The sequence below is a fragment of the Fundulus heteroclitus genome, chromosome 4, assembly GCF_011125445.2.
Source record: "Fundulus heteroclitus isolate FHET01 chromosome 4, MU-UCD_Fhet_4.1, whole genome shotgun sequence".
NCBI classification, from domain to species: domain Eukaryota; kingdom Metazoa; phylum Chordata; class Actinopteri; order Cyprinodontiformes; family Fundulidae; genus Fundulus; species Fundulus heteroclitus.
This window is the reverse complement of record NC_046364.1, coordinates 2,040,953-2,053,876: the sequence shown is the minus strand read 5'-3', so window position 1 is coordinate 2,053,876 and position 12,924 is coordinate 2,040,953. Positions and strand designations below refer to the sequence as shown.

The 12,924-nt window shown below is 42.3% G+C and overlaps 1 protein-coding gene across 7 annotated transcripts in view; it reads left to right on the top strand.

Moving 5' to 3' along the window:
• LOC105937705 (SH3 and multiple ankyrin repeat domains protein 2) overlaps positions 1-12,924 on the top strand; it is a 308,586-nt gene that overhangs the window by 172,514 nt on the left and 123,148 nt on the right. For all 7 annotated transcript variants that reach the window (XM_036135850.1, XM_036135847.1, XM_036135849.1 and 4 more), the window contains one exon: positions 3,389-3,455. In XM_036135850.1, coding sequence (XP_035991743.1) covers positions 3,389-3,455 — 67 coding nt within the window. The remainder of the gene's footprint in view (positions 1-3,388; positions 3,456-12,924) is intronic.

Genomic DNA, 12,924 nt, shown 5'->3' with positions numbered 1-12,924 from the left:
ACATCTGGCCTTTCTTCAGATGCACTTACTAGCACCTTTACGCCAACGTTGCGGACCTTAGACAGCTTTGCTCTTTCAGCATCACCACTCTTCAGAGCATGAAGTGAAGTCATCGGGTTGCAAGCTATCTTGGCTTCTCTAGACACAAACTCAACAAAGGTGTGGAAACTCGGAAAGTCATGTTTCTCTTCTTCGTATTCCATTACCTTTCTGTTCCACCTGGCAGTGAGCCAGTCAGGGAGCTTGCTGAGTATTCTTTGGTTTTCACTGCAGTCGTTTAAGACTTCAAGACTCTTAATATGACTCATGGCTGCTTGACAGCCTCGCAGGAAGTCTGCAAATTCTCTCAGCTCCACGCTGTCTTTGGGTCCAATCTTTGTCCATGAATTCAGCTTGTCGCGGAAAGCTTTAGCGACCACAAAGGAGTTGCCGTATCGTTCTTCTAATATTTCCCATGCTGAATCATAGGCTTTCTCAGTCCCCACCAGGAAATAACTTTCAATTGCTTTCTTTGCAGCTCCTGTGACATACTTGCGGAGATAGTAAATCTTTTCATTTACAGGAATGTTCTTCCGGCCTATAAGGGTTAGAAATGACATTTTCCAGTCCTTGTACCTGATTGGATCTCCGCTAAACATCGGCGGCTCTGGCACTGGAAGACGGCTTGTGTTTATGGATTCTGCTATCGCTTCAGCAAGCATTATTGTGCTGTTATCGTGATGAGTGGAGCGAGCAACTTGAGAAGTAAGCCTTGGGACTTCATGGTTTGTGGTGGGAAGCCTACAGGCAGGCTGTAAAGGCATGCTGTACTTTAGAGGAGCATTAGCCTTAGGTGAATGCCCTGACGGGTTATGAAGAAGATCTGATATGTCTTCATCTGAACCTACATCATGTTCGTAGACTTGCAGTCTTGCCCTTGCAGCATTCATTCTTTTAGTTGCTTCCAAACACTTTAACTGTCTGCGTTTCTCCTCTAGTAACTTCTGTCTTTCAGCATTTTCTGCTTCTTGACGTGCTCGTCTTGCTTCTTGTTGTGCTTGTCTTTCAGCGTTCTCTGCCCTTTGCTGCGCTAGCTGCCTCCTGTTCTCAGCCTCAAGCCTTTCAAGCTCCTTTTCTTCCTGTTCCATTTCTGCTAGAACCTTCAAGGTGGCTTGGGTTGCAGCATACTCTGCTTCCGCCTCCTGCTTCTTTGTGGAGGACACACTTGAGCGTCTTGAAACATGTCCCGAGGCTGGGCGGCTAAACATGGACACTTGGTCTTCTTTAGATGAAAACACTGAACCAGTGTCACCCCATGGAGCTTGTACAGTTGGTAAATGCTTATCTGTGTCTTCATCCTGTAGAACATGTAGTCGTTCAATGAGTTGCTTTGATACAGCATCACAGGTGTCCACCCGACGCCGGGTGTCTGCATCCGGGACACTGTGTTTACGAATATCCTCATAGCGTTCTTTCACTTCGAGATCAGCAGTATGAATTTGAATTTGATGTTCGTGTAGAGCGTCGGTTGAGTTGGGTAAGGAGAGTGTCTTTTTGGCCTCTTTTGCAAGTATTTTCCATTTTTCATATGTTTTGTCAAAATTGCGTTGAAGTTTCTTTAATTTTTCATTATGTAGCTCCCGACCCTTCTCAGTTAGTTTCCTTCTCCTCTTGTCTTCAGCAACATCAGTTTCTGTATTCGCTTGAGTTTTCTTTGCAGGATCTTTTCCAAAAGCTTCATCGTGAACAGACCCCTCTTCTTCTTCTTCATGAGTAACTTCTGGGTTTTGCATTTCAATTGCAATGTCCTTATCAGCCATTTAGTATATTGTGACTTAAACTGGTTTGAGAAGTAACCTTAAGGAGCCTAGAGCTAATTAACTTGAAATAAATTGTTTTGCAAAATGAGCATAAATTTCCCTTTAGAAAATTATTTTAGATCAGTTAAACTTCTTATGCTTTAACGACCTATTCTTTTTTAAAGGCTATTTTGAGAAATCAAAACATGAAAATATCAATAACGTTAATATTTATGTAGTAAAAATTAATAACTATAGGCAAAGAATAAGGTCACAATATTTAAATCAGATCACACCAACTTGAATGTCAAGTGGTAACTTAAATGACAAGATACACTAGACTTACACTAGATTTATGTAAGATGAATATTAAATGAGAGCACCCTTTAAAACTTAGAATCACTGAAAATAGGCAAATACCGGAGTACTCCCTTTAAACAAAAATATTTCTCAGAATTACTTAATGTTGCTTAACACTTAACCAATAAACATTCAAATATCACAGGCAACAAATATGTAGAATATTCCGAAAAGTTATCACATTAAACCTTAGTTACGCTTCAAACTTAGCAAGCGTTTTTTTTTTTTTTTTTTTTTTTCTTTTGCAGTTGTAAAGGCTACTCTACGTCTTCACATTTAACTTGGCTCAAACGTGCTTCACGTTGGCATAACCACACAACTGTCTTAGGTTACTGGCAGGTTGCATACTGTCCTTTGACGAGTGGCTCCTCCCAAACCTCGAACATCTTCACAGCTCCGACGACGAGAGACGGGCGCGCGCACTGGCTCCTTGCTGCTGCTGGTCACGCTCTCCCCTCGCGTCGCGGTGGCTGAGTTCTCACTGTAATTCCCCCTCAAGTCCAAATCACGAAACCAAGTCGTTCTTGAAAGTTACGGGCTTTAATCACACGGAGCATGATAGTGTGCCTTGAGAACTGCTCGATACACAGACAGAAAGCAAATAAAAACAAATTTCAGTGCAAAAACATCAAAGAAACAACGCGACCATACATACATGACGCAACAGAAATTTGTGACGTTACATCTTCACTGTCAAACAAATATAACAGTAACAAACGTAAATGTACCTCATTGGCTGCTTTGCTTGAGAGAAAATTAAAATCTTCTGTCCTTCAATGCACTTTGCATGTTATTCAGTCTTCTTTAATTATTATTGAAGTCCAGCCAGAGGAATCAACGAGGTGTCTGCCTTGTAGCTCGATCCAGAATGTTCTTAATAAACAGGTAGCAACACTCAAAAGTTAACACCCCGTCAACACGCAGCAGCAAACTTTGGTTCCACCATATCACAACAAATAATATACATGAAATACCGGAAATTAAAACTTTCATATTAAACTATTTTTGCTAGAAATGTATGTATTTATGAACTCTATATTTTTAACCCAATATTTACTAATCTATTATTTATTTATTTATTCTGACTTCGATGGCAGCTACAGTGCATGTGGTTATGCAGTGTGCTGGGTTGCTTTTGAACAGAATAAAAGTTCTAACCAATTATCTGTCAGCAGTGTGAAGCTGACTGGACTGGAAACGGCTCATCCTTCCTTCCTGCTGTTCATCGTGTCTTGTTCGTCTCTCTGCAGGTGGCCATTATTGCTGGAAACTTTGAGCTCGCCGAACTCATCAAGAACCACAAAGACTCTGATATAGGTGAGTCCGCAGCCCCGCCTTCCCTTTCATCCCCCCCAGCCGCCGAGTCTCTGTTCCTGAATCTCACTTGGGATACATTTCAAATCCCCTGATCTTTTCATCCTCCTAAATGACTTTCCCCTTTAATCCCCTGTGCTGGATTATCAATGCGTTGCTGTGGGAACCAAAGTTTATCCCCACATCAGGACAATCACGGCGCCGATTTCGTCCTGCAGGAGCTGATTGGTTGCTGGTCTGATGAATCTGATTTTATTGTGTTCAAATGTTCTGTCTTCATGTGTTCTGGTTATTCATGGGCTGTAGTAGAGCTGAATGGGACTAAACTCGGGTCTGTGGGGGGGTTGACTCTGTTCCAGGTCAATGTTACCGTTGTTCATTCATTTGAGGGGAAGCTTGGAGTTTGCTGGTTCCTGATGTTGGTTTGGGATGAACGATACTGGAGAAATGGGTGGGAATGGCTGTGGGAAGGACATCCATACACACAGAAACCTCACGTAACCAGCAGTTAAACTCACTGGTCCTGACTTGGACTTTGCATAAGTTACCGATCTAAGAGGGAAAGTCAGACATCTTTGCCCACAGCAACTTTCTGCAGGTCCCACCAGGCCAGAGAGCTTCCTGTGGGATGTGCCTGAAGAATCGAGATCAGATGAAGTTTATTAATGCGGAGGAGCAGAGGAAGTTTGTTTGTACATTTCAGGACCTTCCGTGAGGCTAGAAATGTTGGCAGCACGTTTTTCCCCAGTCCAGCAAATGCAGGGTTACATTCACAGACTATATGAGCAGAGAAGATGCTGAATGTTAACTTTGCCCAGAGGCAAAGACTGTGGAGGCATCTAGCAGGGAATGTGATCCGGTGGATCTGGTTTCCAGGTGATTTACTGGGAAAGCTTCCAGCCGGTTGTCAGCAGCGAGGCTCTGTGACGGCAGGAGGTTGCATCGTGGGTCAGGGTTGCATTATTTGCATGCAGAAACGTCCAGAACTTGGAGCAACATCTGTTCTTCAGGGACATCCATGCATTTCCCACAAAGAGAACCAGAAAAGCAAAGTCCAAAGGCCTGACTGAGGAAGAGGAGGGTATGGCTCCTGAACCGGCCGACCTGCGGTCCTGGCAAGAACTTAGAAACCAAAAAGGTACACAGACATGGGTCATGATGCTAGACATGCTGCGCGAGCTTTGCTTTAATGTTTCCAGGTCAGAAACCTCAAACCAAAGGATTTTCATCTGAGTTCATCTCATTTTGTTGTTTGTTAAGCTCAAAAAAATCATCAGATTGTTGTCTCACGTCAACACCTGGCCAGGTGAGGGTCCACGTTTACCGCCTGAAACCATTCAGGTCAGCACCGAGCATGAAGAGGGGGTGCAGAGATTACAAGCCCTCGGAGCAAATGAGAAAAGATGAACAGAGAAATAAGTAAAACGCTGACGATGAAGGGGGGAGGAAGATGATCCTCAGGGAGGGAGGGAGTAATCCAATCTGAAGATGTAATCCTGCGATCGTTGACCTCATCATCAGGCTCACACAGGAGCGACCTGATGAAAGTGGAACACGACCAAAACCTCCCCGCCCGCCGCCGGCATCTGTCACCCCCCCCCCCCCCCACCCCAAATCAGAAGCCTGGAGCGTCAGACAGAAACAAAGATTCACGCTTCGCATTGGAGGATTTCCCATTACAAACAGAGTGTATTATGGGATATGCTTCCCTTTGCATTCCTGCTTAGCTCCCATGGGTGTAACCTGCTGCAAAGGTGCCCCCCCCCCCCCGCCCCCTCAGACATATGGCCCTTTAAACCTCATTCTGGCCCAGATGTGGGGCTTCTGGATTCTGACCACCGTGACTTAGCCCGTGTGTTTGTGTCTAAGTACGCCTGTTTGTGTTCAGCGCAGATGATGCAACAGTTCTGAGTTTATTTTTCTGACGTCGCTGATTTAAGAACAGCAACTAGCAGGGAGGACAACCTGAAAAGCTGCAGAACAATCAGCCGCTCTGTGTTTTTCAGATTAACTGCAGTTAATCCGCAACAGAAACTTCACATAAAATGTCAAAGTTATGAGGCTTTTCTTGTCTTGTGTGTGTGTGTGTGTGTGTGGGGGGGGGCTTATTTGTTGCTTATTGAGCCGCTGCTTAAAAGCAAACCAGAAGGGTTTATGATTTATGTAGAATTCCCGTTTATGAAGGGTTTTTACTCAAACTACCAAACAGTTGCTCCTTGTTTGCAGCTTTATTTAAACCTGGAATCAACGTTTGGACTGAATATACGTAGCTTTGACCTGTTGGCTGAAGTTCTGCTCCCAAACATCCAGTTTAGCAGGAAGCGTTGTGGTTTTGATGTGGACCTGTTTGTCTGTAGTTTAGTGAGGGTCAACACAAAATGTGAAGGTGGACAAACATCAGCAGCGCCCTGAGAGAAAGAGCTGCTGCTGCCCATCAGACTGGGAACGGCTGATAAAGGTTGACCTTAAAGCGTTGCTGCTCTGCAGGAATATTGGCTGAACGCTTCTGACACAATGCACAGGAACGTGTTTAGAGAAAACCAAACACTGCATAGAAGCATTAACAGCTCAACCATGAAGTACCGTCAAGGTTTACTGAGGAAAAGGTTTCCTCCTTAATTTGAAATGGCTGCAGGTTAAAAAAAAGAGCAAGTTAGAAAATCCATAAACATAAAATAAATGCATTTGAAATGGTTCTTCATGCACAAACAAAGTTTTTTCCACTTATAAATATAATATGTATATATATATGCACACGTACAAAGCGGGTTGGACCTCCCCTTGCCTTCAGAACTCCTTAATCCTTTGTGGAGTAGATCCAACAAGGTACTGGAACCATTCCTCAGAGTTTGGTCCATATGTTGGTTGTTTTAGTTACTGCTGTCTTCCTATCAGCTCGAACCAGTCTGATATATATATATATATATATATATATATATATATATATATATATATATATATATATATATATATATATATATATATATATATATATATATATATATATACTGACACCTTGGCTCTGTGACTGGGCCTCATTCAGTCCACCTAGCCCTACATTGTTAGTCTAGCTCACAAAAAAATCATCAAGACTTTTTTTCCCTTTGTTGTTTAACAGCTATTTCAGATGGAAATGAGGAAAACCACAATTTAAAAACAAAGACTGACTTAGGAAAAAAGGTTCTTTTTGAAAAATATATAACAAAAACCCAGCCTAGTCCAGACCTCAGCCTGAAATGCTGTGGTAGGAACCTCAGGGAGCTGAATCCTGGCGTCTGTAAACCTCGATGAGCTGCAGAGACGTGAGGTTTGATAAAGAACCGCTGCTGAGGGTTACTGTGCTGAAGGAGGTTCTACAACCTGCTGGAGGAGGCTTTATTTGATGTACTGGTCTTTAATGTTTTTAGTTTTCTACAGCACATTGTGGTCGATGTCTCAAAAGGTGTGATATAAATAAAGTTTGACTGTTTACGCCTTGCTTAGGGAGGTTCCACAATGTTCACGTGTTCCCTGTAGTTCAGCAGGTTTTTAAATGCGGTTCCGTTCGGCTCTGTCAGATCCACCGTTCTGTTTAGGCGCAGTAAAATCCATTTTCTCCATTTTAAGGTCGGCCCAGTTTGATCCGTTTGTCCATAAAACACAAACTTCACAAGAAATATTCTGAAAATCTCTTTATTGTTTCACATATAAAATGCAACATCTATGGAAGATCTGTTTGCTTTAAAACTGATCAAAATGTTGCAGATAAAAGTGTTTTCTGGTCTCTAAGGTAATTTAAATAATGTCAGTAATTTAGAGCTTTCTGGTTTGAAGTGAAAATCTTTTCCTCGTCCTTTTTCTCGCTGTCAGTGTGTGAAAAACAGACAGTGGTTTTTACCACATGTCCAGTTTGTGTTTGGTTGATTTCTGCTGACAGGGTGAATTATCCAGATCTCATCCATGTTTGGTTCCATCAGCACGGCCTCTCATCTGAGGAGAAAACTCCAAACTGTGTTTTTATTTGAAGTCGGGAGGCGGCTGCTCACGGACCGGGACCGGCGCTGAACAGTCGGCTCTTGGTGTTTTTTATCGCCTCAATAAGGTTCTTACGAGCTGAATCAGTCGTCTGCTGCGTCTGTTCGCTGTCGTTTACGCTCACCCAGAGAGCAGAATAATCAAACTTCAGTTTCAGCCGAGAGAAGACGCTGAATTATCCCTCCTGTGGGGCTCGTTTTCTAAATGAGAGCTGAGGAGGCTTCTCACCGGGCCCTTCGCATGCAGCCTGATCTTCTGCATGCAGCAGACATGTGAGCCTGACCTAGATTCTGGATTTAGCCAGATATTCAAATCTTTTACGCAGAGAAACGTGAAACCGGGAGCAGCAGCTGGAACCTCTGTTCACCAGACTCACTTTTAAAAAACCTGCCAGGATGACGGTGAACCACACCCTGAAGCACGCTTTGCCATGAACTGGTGACGCGTTTCCATTTGCTGCTGCAGATTACCGTCACTGAAGACCAGAGCAGATCATCTCCACCGCTATCAGGATCTGAGTTCCCAGCAGAGCTGCAGCAGAAACAATAAATAACTAGAAAAAGCTGCTCCTGCGTAACAGCAGTGAGAACGCTAATCTGCAGAATGATTGGAGCAGAAGATGCAGAAGAGAAAAACTAGATGAAAAACATTAAAATCCAAGAAGAACATATTTGAACATGAAAGGACAAAAGATGAAGGATTAAAAGAATTTTATGAAATAGCTAAACCTGTTAAACAGTATCAGTAGTAGTAATAGTAACAGTAGTAGTAGTAGTAGTAATAGTAGTAGTATCAGTAGTAGTAGTATCAGTATCAGTAATAGTAACAGTAGTAGTAGTAGTAGTAGTAGTAGCAGTAGTAGTAGTAGTAGTAGTAGTAGTAGTAGTAGTAGTAGTAGTAGTAGTAGTAATAGTAGTAGTATCAGTAGTAGTAGTAGTATCGGTAGTAGTAGTAATAGTAACAGTAGTAGTAGTAGTAATAGTAGTAGTATCACTAGTAGTAGTATCAGTAGTAGTAATAGTAACAGTAGTAGTAGTAGTAGTAATAGTAGTATCAGTAGTAGTAGTATCAGTAGCAGTAATAGTAACAGTAGTAGTAGTAGTAGTAGTAATAGTAGTAGTAGTAGTAGTAGTATCAGTAGTAGTAGTATCGGTAGTAGTAGTAGTAATAGTAGTAGTAGTAGTAGTAGTAACAGTAGTAGTAGTAGTAGTAGTAGTAGTAGTAGTATCAGTAGTAGTAATATTGGTAGTAGTAGTAGTAGTAGTATCAGTAGTAGTAGTATCAGTAGTAGTAGTATCAGTAGCAGTAATAGTAACAGTAGTAGTAGTAGTAGTAATAGTAGTAGTAGTAGTAGTAGTAGTAGTATCAGTAGTAGTAATATCGGTAGTAGTAGTAGTAGTAGTAGTAACAGTAGTAGTAGTAATAGTAACAGTAGTAGTAGTAGTAATAATAGTAACAGTAGTAGTAGTAGTAATAGTAGTAGTAATATCGGTAGTAGTAGTAGTAGTAGTAGTAGTAGTAGTAGTAGTAGTATCAGTAGTAGTAGTATCAGTAGCAGTAATAGTAACAGTAGTAGTAGTAGTAGTAGTAGTAATAGTAGTAGTAGTATCAGTAGTAGTAATATCGGTAGTAGTAGTAGTAGTAGTAACAGTAGTAGTAGTAGTAGTAGTAATAGTAACAGTAGTAGTAGTAGTAATAATAGTAACAGTAGTAGTAGTAGTAGTAGTAATAGTAGTAGTAGTAGTAATAGTAGTAGTATCAGTAGTAGTAGTAGTATCGGTAGTAGTAGTAATAGTAACAGTAGTAGTAGTATCAGTTTTTGATGAATTTTAAGGAATTTGCATTCATTTCAATGGGAGCAAAAAAGCACAAATAATACAAATATTTGAAAAAGTATAAAGGTTAGCATAACCATGACATATAGCAGTAATGTTGTGAAGGAGCTGAACGTTTTGATACCAAAATTGTTGAAATCGGTTAAAGTATGCAGGAGTAGTTAGAAGCTGAAAAAACAACAACATACGGAATAATAATAATAAAGAAAAACAGGAAAACAATCAGTGAGAATGCTGACTCAGCATTCACTGATTACATAATTAACAGCTGCACGGCGCTGCCAGAACCAGCGTCTCAGACCAGTTTGTTCAGCGTCTTCTGGTTGAAACCAAAGTGAAACGAACAGAACCACGGATGATGGAAATCCTCACACACACACAGCCATCCTCACTGAGGATGCCTGTTGTTCCTCTCCTCCATGCAGCGGTGAGCCGGCGTAAGAATGATTGACGGATGGGCGTACTGGACCACCTGCTGCCAGAGTGTGATAATCCGTCACCGTGACACACACACAGGTCATCAAAACAGGCGTGCATCGCTTCAGAAACGCTTCCGCTCATGTTTTCCAGTCTTCTGGCTGCAGGCGAAGCTGGCGCATGTTTCTCTGAGCGGGGCAGGGCTGCACCTGAGCAGGGAGAAAAACGGCGTCCTGAACACTCCTGAGCCAGAAAGCAAAAATTCTACCTGTCATGCAGGACTCAGAAGGGTCGATGTTTATGCATCAGGGTTTATCCGTGCAGCGAGGGAGACTGTGGGCACATTTTACATCTATTTTCTGCAGCAGCTCCAGTGAGAATAATGAAATGGAAATAAAATCTACAGATTTCTACTCGTGTAGAAATTGTAGTTAAATACTGGCTTTAGTTCTATATTTTGGTTCTCAGGTTGTATAATCTATAACTGTGAAGGGAAGCATGCAGGAGGCACTGGAACGTGTGCAACAAAATAAATTGAAGCAATATAACAAAAATGCATAGAAAACACACACCTAGCATTATTGTGCAATCTCTTGAAATGCCAGTGGTAAGTGTGGCCATAAAAACGTTCATTAGTCTCTTTATCTTTGTTTTTATAATTTGTACCGTCTGCCTGGTGGGAGCGGTTCAGTGAGTGGGAGTCCAGGGGGAGAAATATCCTGTTATGGAGGAATTTTGCCTTTCTGAGGCCCTGGAAACTGTGCGGCTCCTCCGGCGTGGGCCAGGACGGCTGATGTCCTTCTCTTCAGTTTGAACGACCGTCTAAGGCATTATCCTCTGGGCCGTTGTGCTGCTGCTGATCCACATGCGTGTATGGAGTCAGGATGCTCTCAGTGGAGCACCAGCTAAAGCTTCTCTTCCTCAGAAGCTTGAAGAACAGCAGCTCTGAGCTTCTCCTGGATGATGGAGCTCATCTTATCACAGCCCACCTTCTCCATGTGCTTAACAACAGCAGCGCTCCAACTGCAGGCGGCTCATGTGACAAAGACTCCTGGATAGGTGTTAAAACAGCGTAGGCCCGGTTTCCTCCCATTGAATCCTGTTTGCTGTTCCCACGACTCGGAGGACTGAGAATCTGCACCTGGAAAAATGGGAAATGTCCGTGAAATCTGATATTTTACTTTAAAACTTGTTCAAACTTGGAGGTTAAATCCTTCAGTAGATGTCCATCACAGAACGAGCTGCAGGTGGAGGTGTGTTCATGGACTTCCGGTCAGCCTCCAGCATCAACCTGGCAGAATCTGTCTCCCTGCTGTGCAACAGTTGAATTATTTTGGTAGTTTGGCCCATTTTCCATCTACTTCCTGACCTTCTGCGTCCCGGTGAGTGGCGCCTGGAGCGGAGGCATATCCCAGCTGGTCCAGTGTGCCGCACCATCACTCTCCTGCTGGTGATCCTTATCTATCTTTGTTAAGGTTTGTTTCAGGGATTCTGCTGCTTTTTGAAATGAAATTTGCCTAAAATTTACCTTTTTTTTCTCATAGATCAGTAAAGAACAACTTTTTAAATCCCCACACAAAATGACTCTCTGTAAATTTAAATGTCATTGCATCGGTTAAAAAACTACTTCTAACAAGAAAGAGGAGCCTTCACACTTTATTGTTACATTTTTCATCCTCTTCATCATCCTGCGGTTTACTTTCAGCTCTTTATTTACTGCTCCTTGTCTGTCTGAGAACCCAAATCTCTGTCAGTGTTCCAGTCAATTTAAACCAACCTCGTTTGGTTTGAAAGCAACAACAGAACCAGAACCTTTTAGGTTGGGTTGCACATTGACTCAGAGACCGCTGAGCAGCTTCAGAGGATCGTACTTCCACCTTTGACTTTGCTGCACGTTTTCTGGCTCTTAAATGTGGCAGATTTGCCTTTTAGAGCTTGGTGGACTCATTAATGAAAACTACCGATGCCCAACGTATCGGCATCGACGACGGTACCGGCCCATGTTGCTCCTTTTTGGGACATTTCAATGAATCTAGGCCGATTTTAACATGTTAGTTTCCGTCTTGTTGCTTTTCATGTTTCTGGCGTGTGGAGGGGTTTAGCCATGATGTCTTCATTTGGTCATGTGGCGGTGAAGGAGCACAGGATTGTGGGTATTTAAATGAAGCAGAGAAGCATGTCAGCAGGTAAATAAAGTTTGTAAAAGGATCACCGATGATTTAGAAATAAGATCACGTACTATTAATGTCTGCATATTTATAAACCTAGAATCTCTGGATATATCTAACTGAACCTGACTGGTGTGATGGAGAACCTTCTTGATGATACATCCAATCGCATATATTAATGCCACATGAACATGTTTTCCATCAGATATTCGCACCTTAAGAGTTATTTTTCTGGCAAATGTTAGAGTATGAGAATATAATGCCGTAATGATCTGTACAAACATGTGACCAGAACACATCAAATGAAAAAAAAACGATTGCAGCTGCAGGGAAACGCTTCCTTCATTTAGCTCAGACACCGAGGAAAAAACTATTTGCTGCTGATGCTCTTTAACAGTTTTCAAATAGTTTTGATGCTGAATCGATTTATTTCCCATCAGGCATCATGAGATGATTTTTATTGACAGAGGGCCCAGAAAAAGAAACTACAGTAAATGATAAAAACCTCTTCACTGGGGAACCGTCAGTGGCTGCTAACTCCAAACGGCGGTGGGGTTTGTTTCTGGTGGTGTTCGTTCCCCTGATGCAGTCTTTGTCAAACTCCATTGATCAGAAGTTCTGCTTTTTCTTTTAAAGCTCTTTGGTGGGTCAGGAGAAAACCGTCCTCTCTACAACTCTTCCTCCCCAGCTGCGTCTTTGGGTGACGTAGTGGTACCTTCGCCGCTCCTCGCTGTGTTGCCAGTTTCCAGCTACAGTTGCCTTTAGAGTAGATGGTTTGGCAACAAAAGTATGCTGATGTCATTTTTCATGATGACTGGACGTCTGTAGGTGATCCCTGGAGTTGGGTAATCCATCCATGTAGTATTATGGTACAGGCTTCAGTGCTGCGTTGGTTCGGCCACTAGATGTCCTCAGTGGGTCACAAAGATAATATTAAAATAAGTATTAGCAGAACAGAATGGCCTGATTGTTATGTAAGTATGCTGGTACCATTAATGTCCCCGGACCCATTCTGTCTGCCCTGAGAAGCATTTCTGT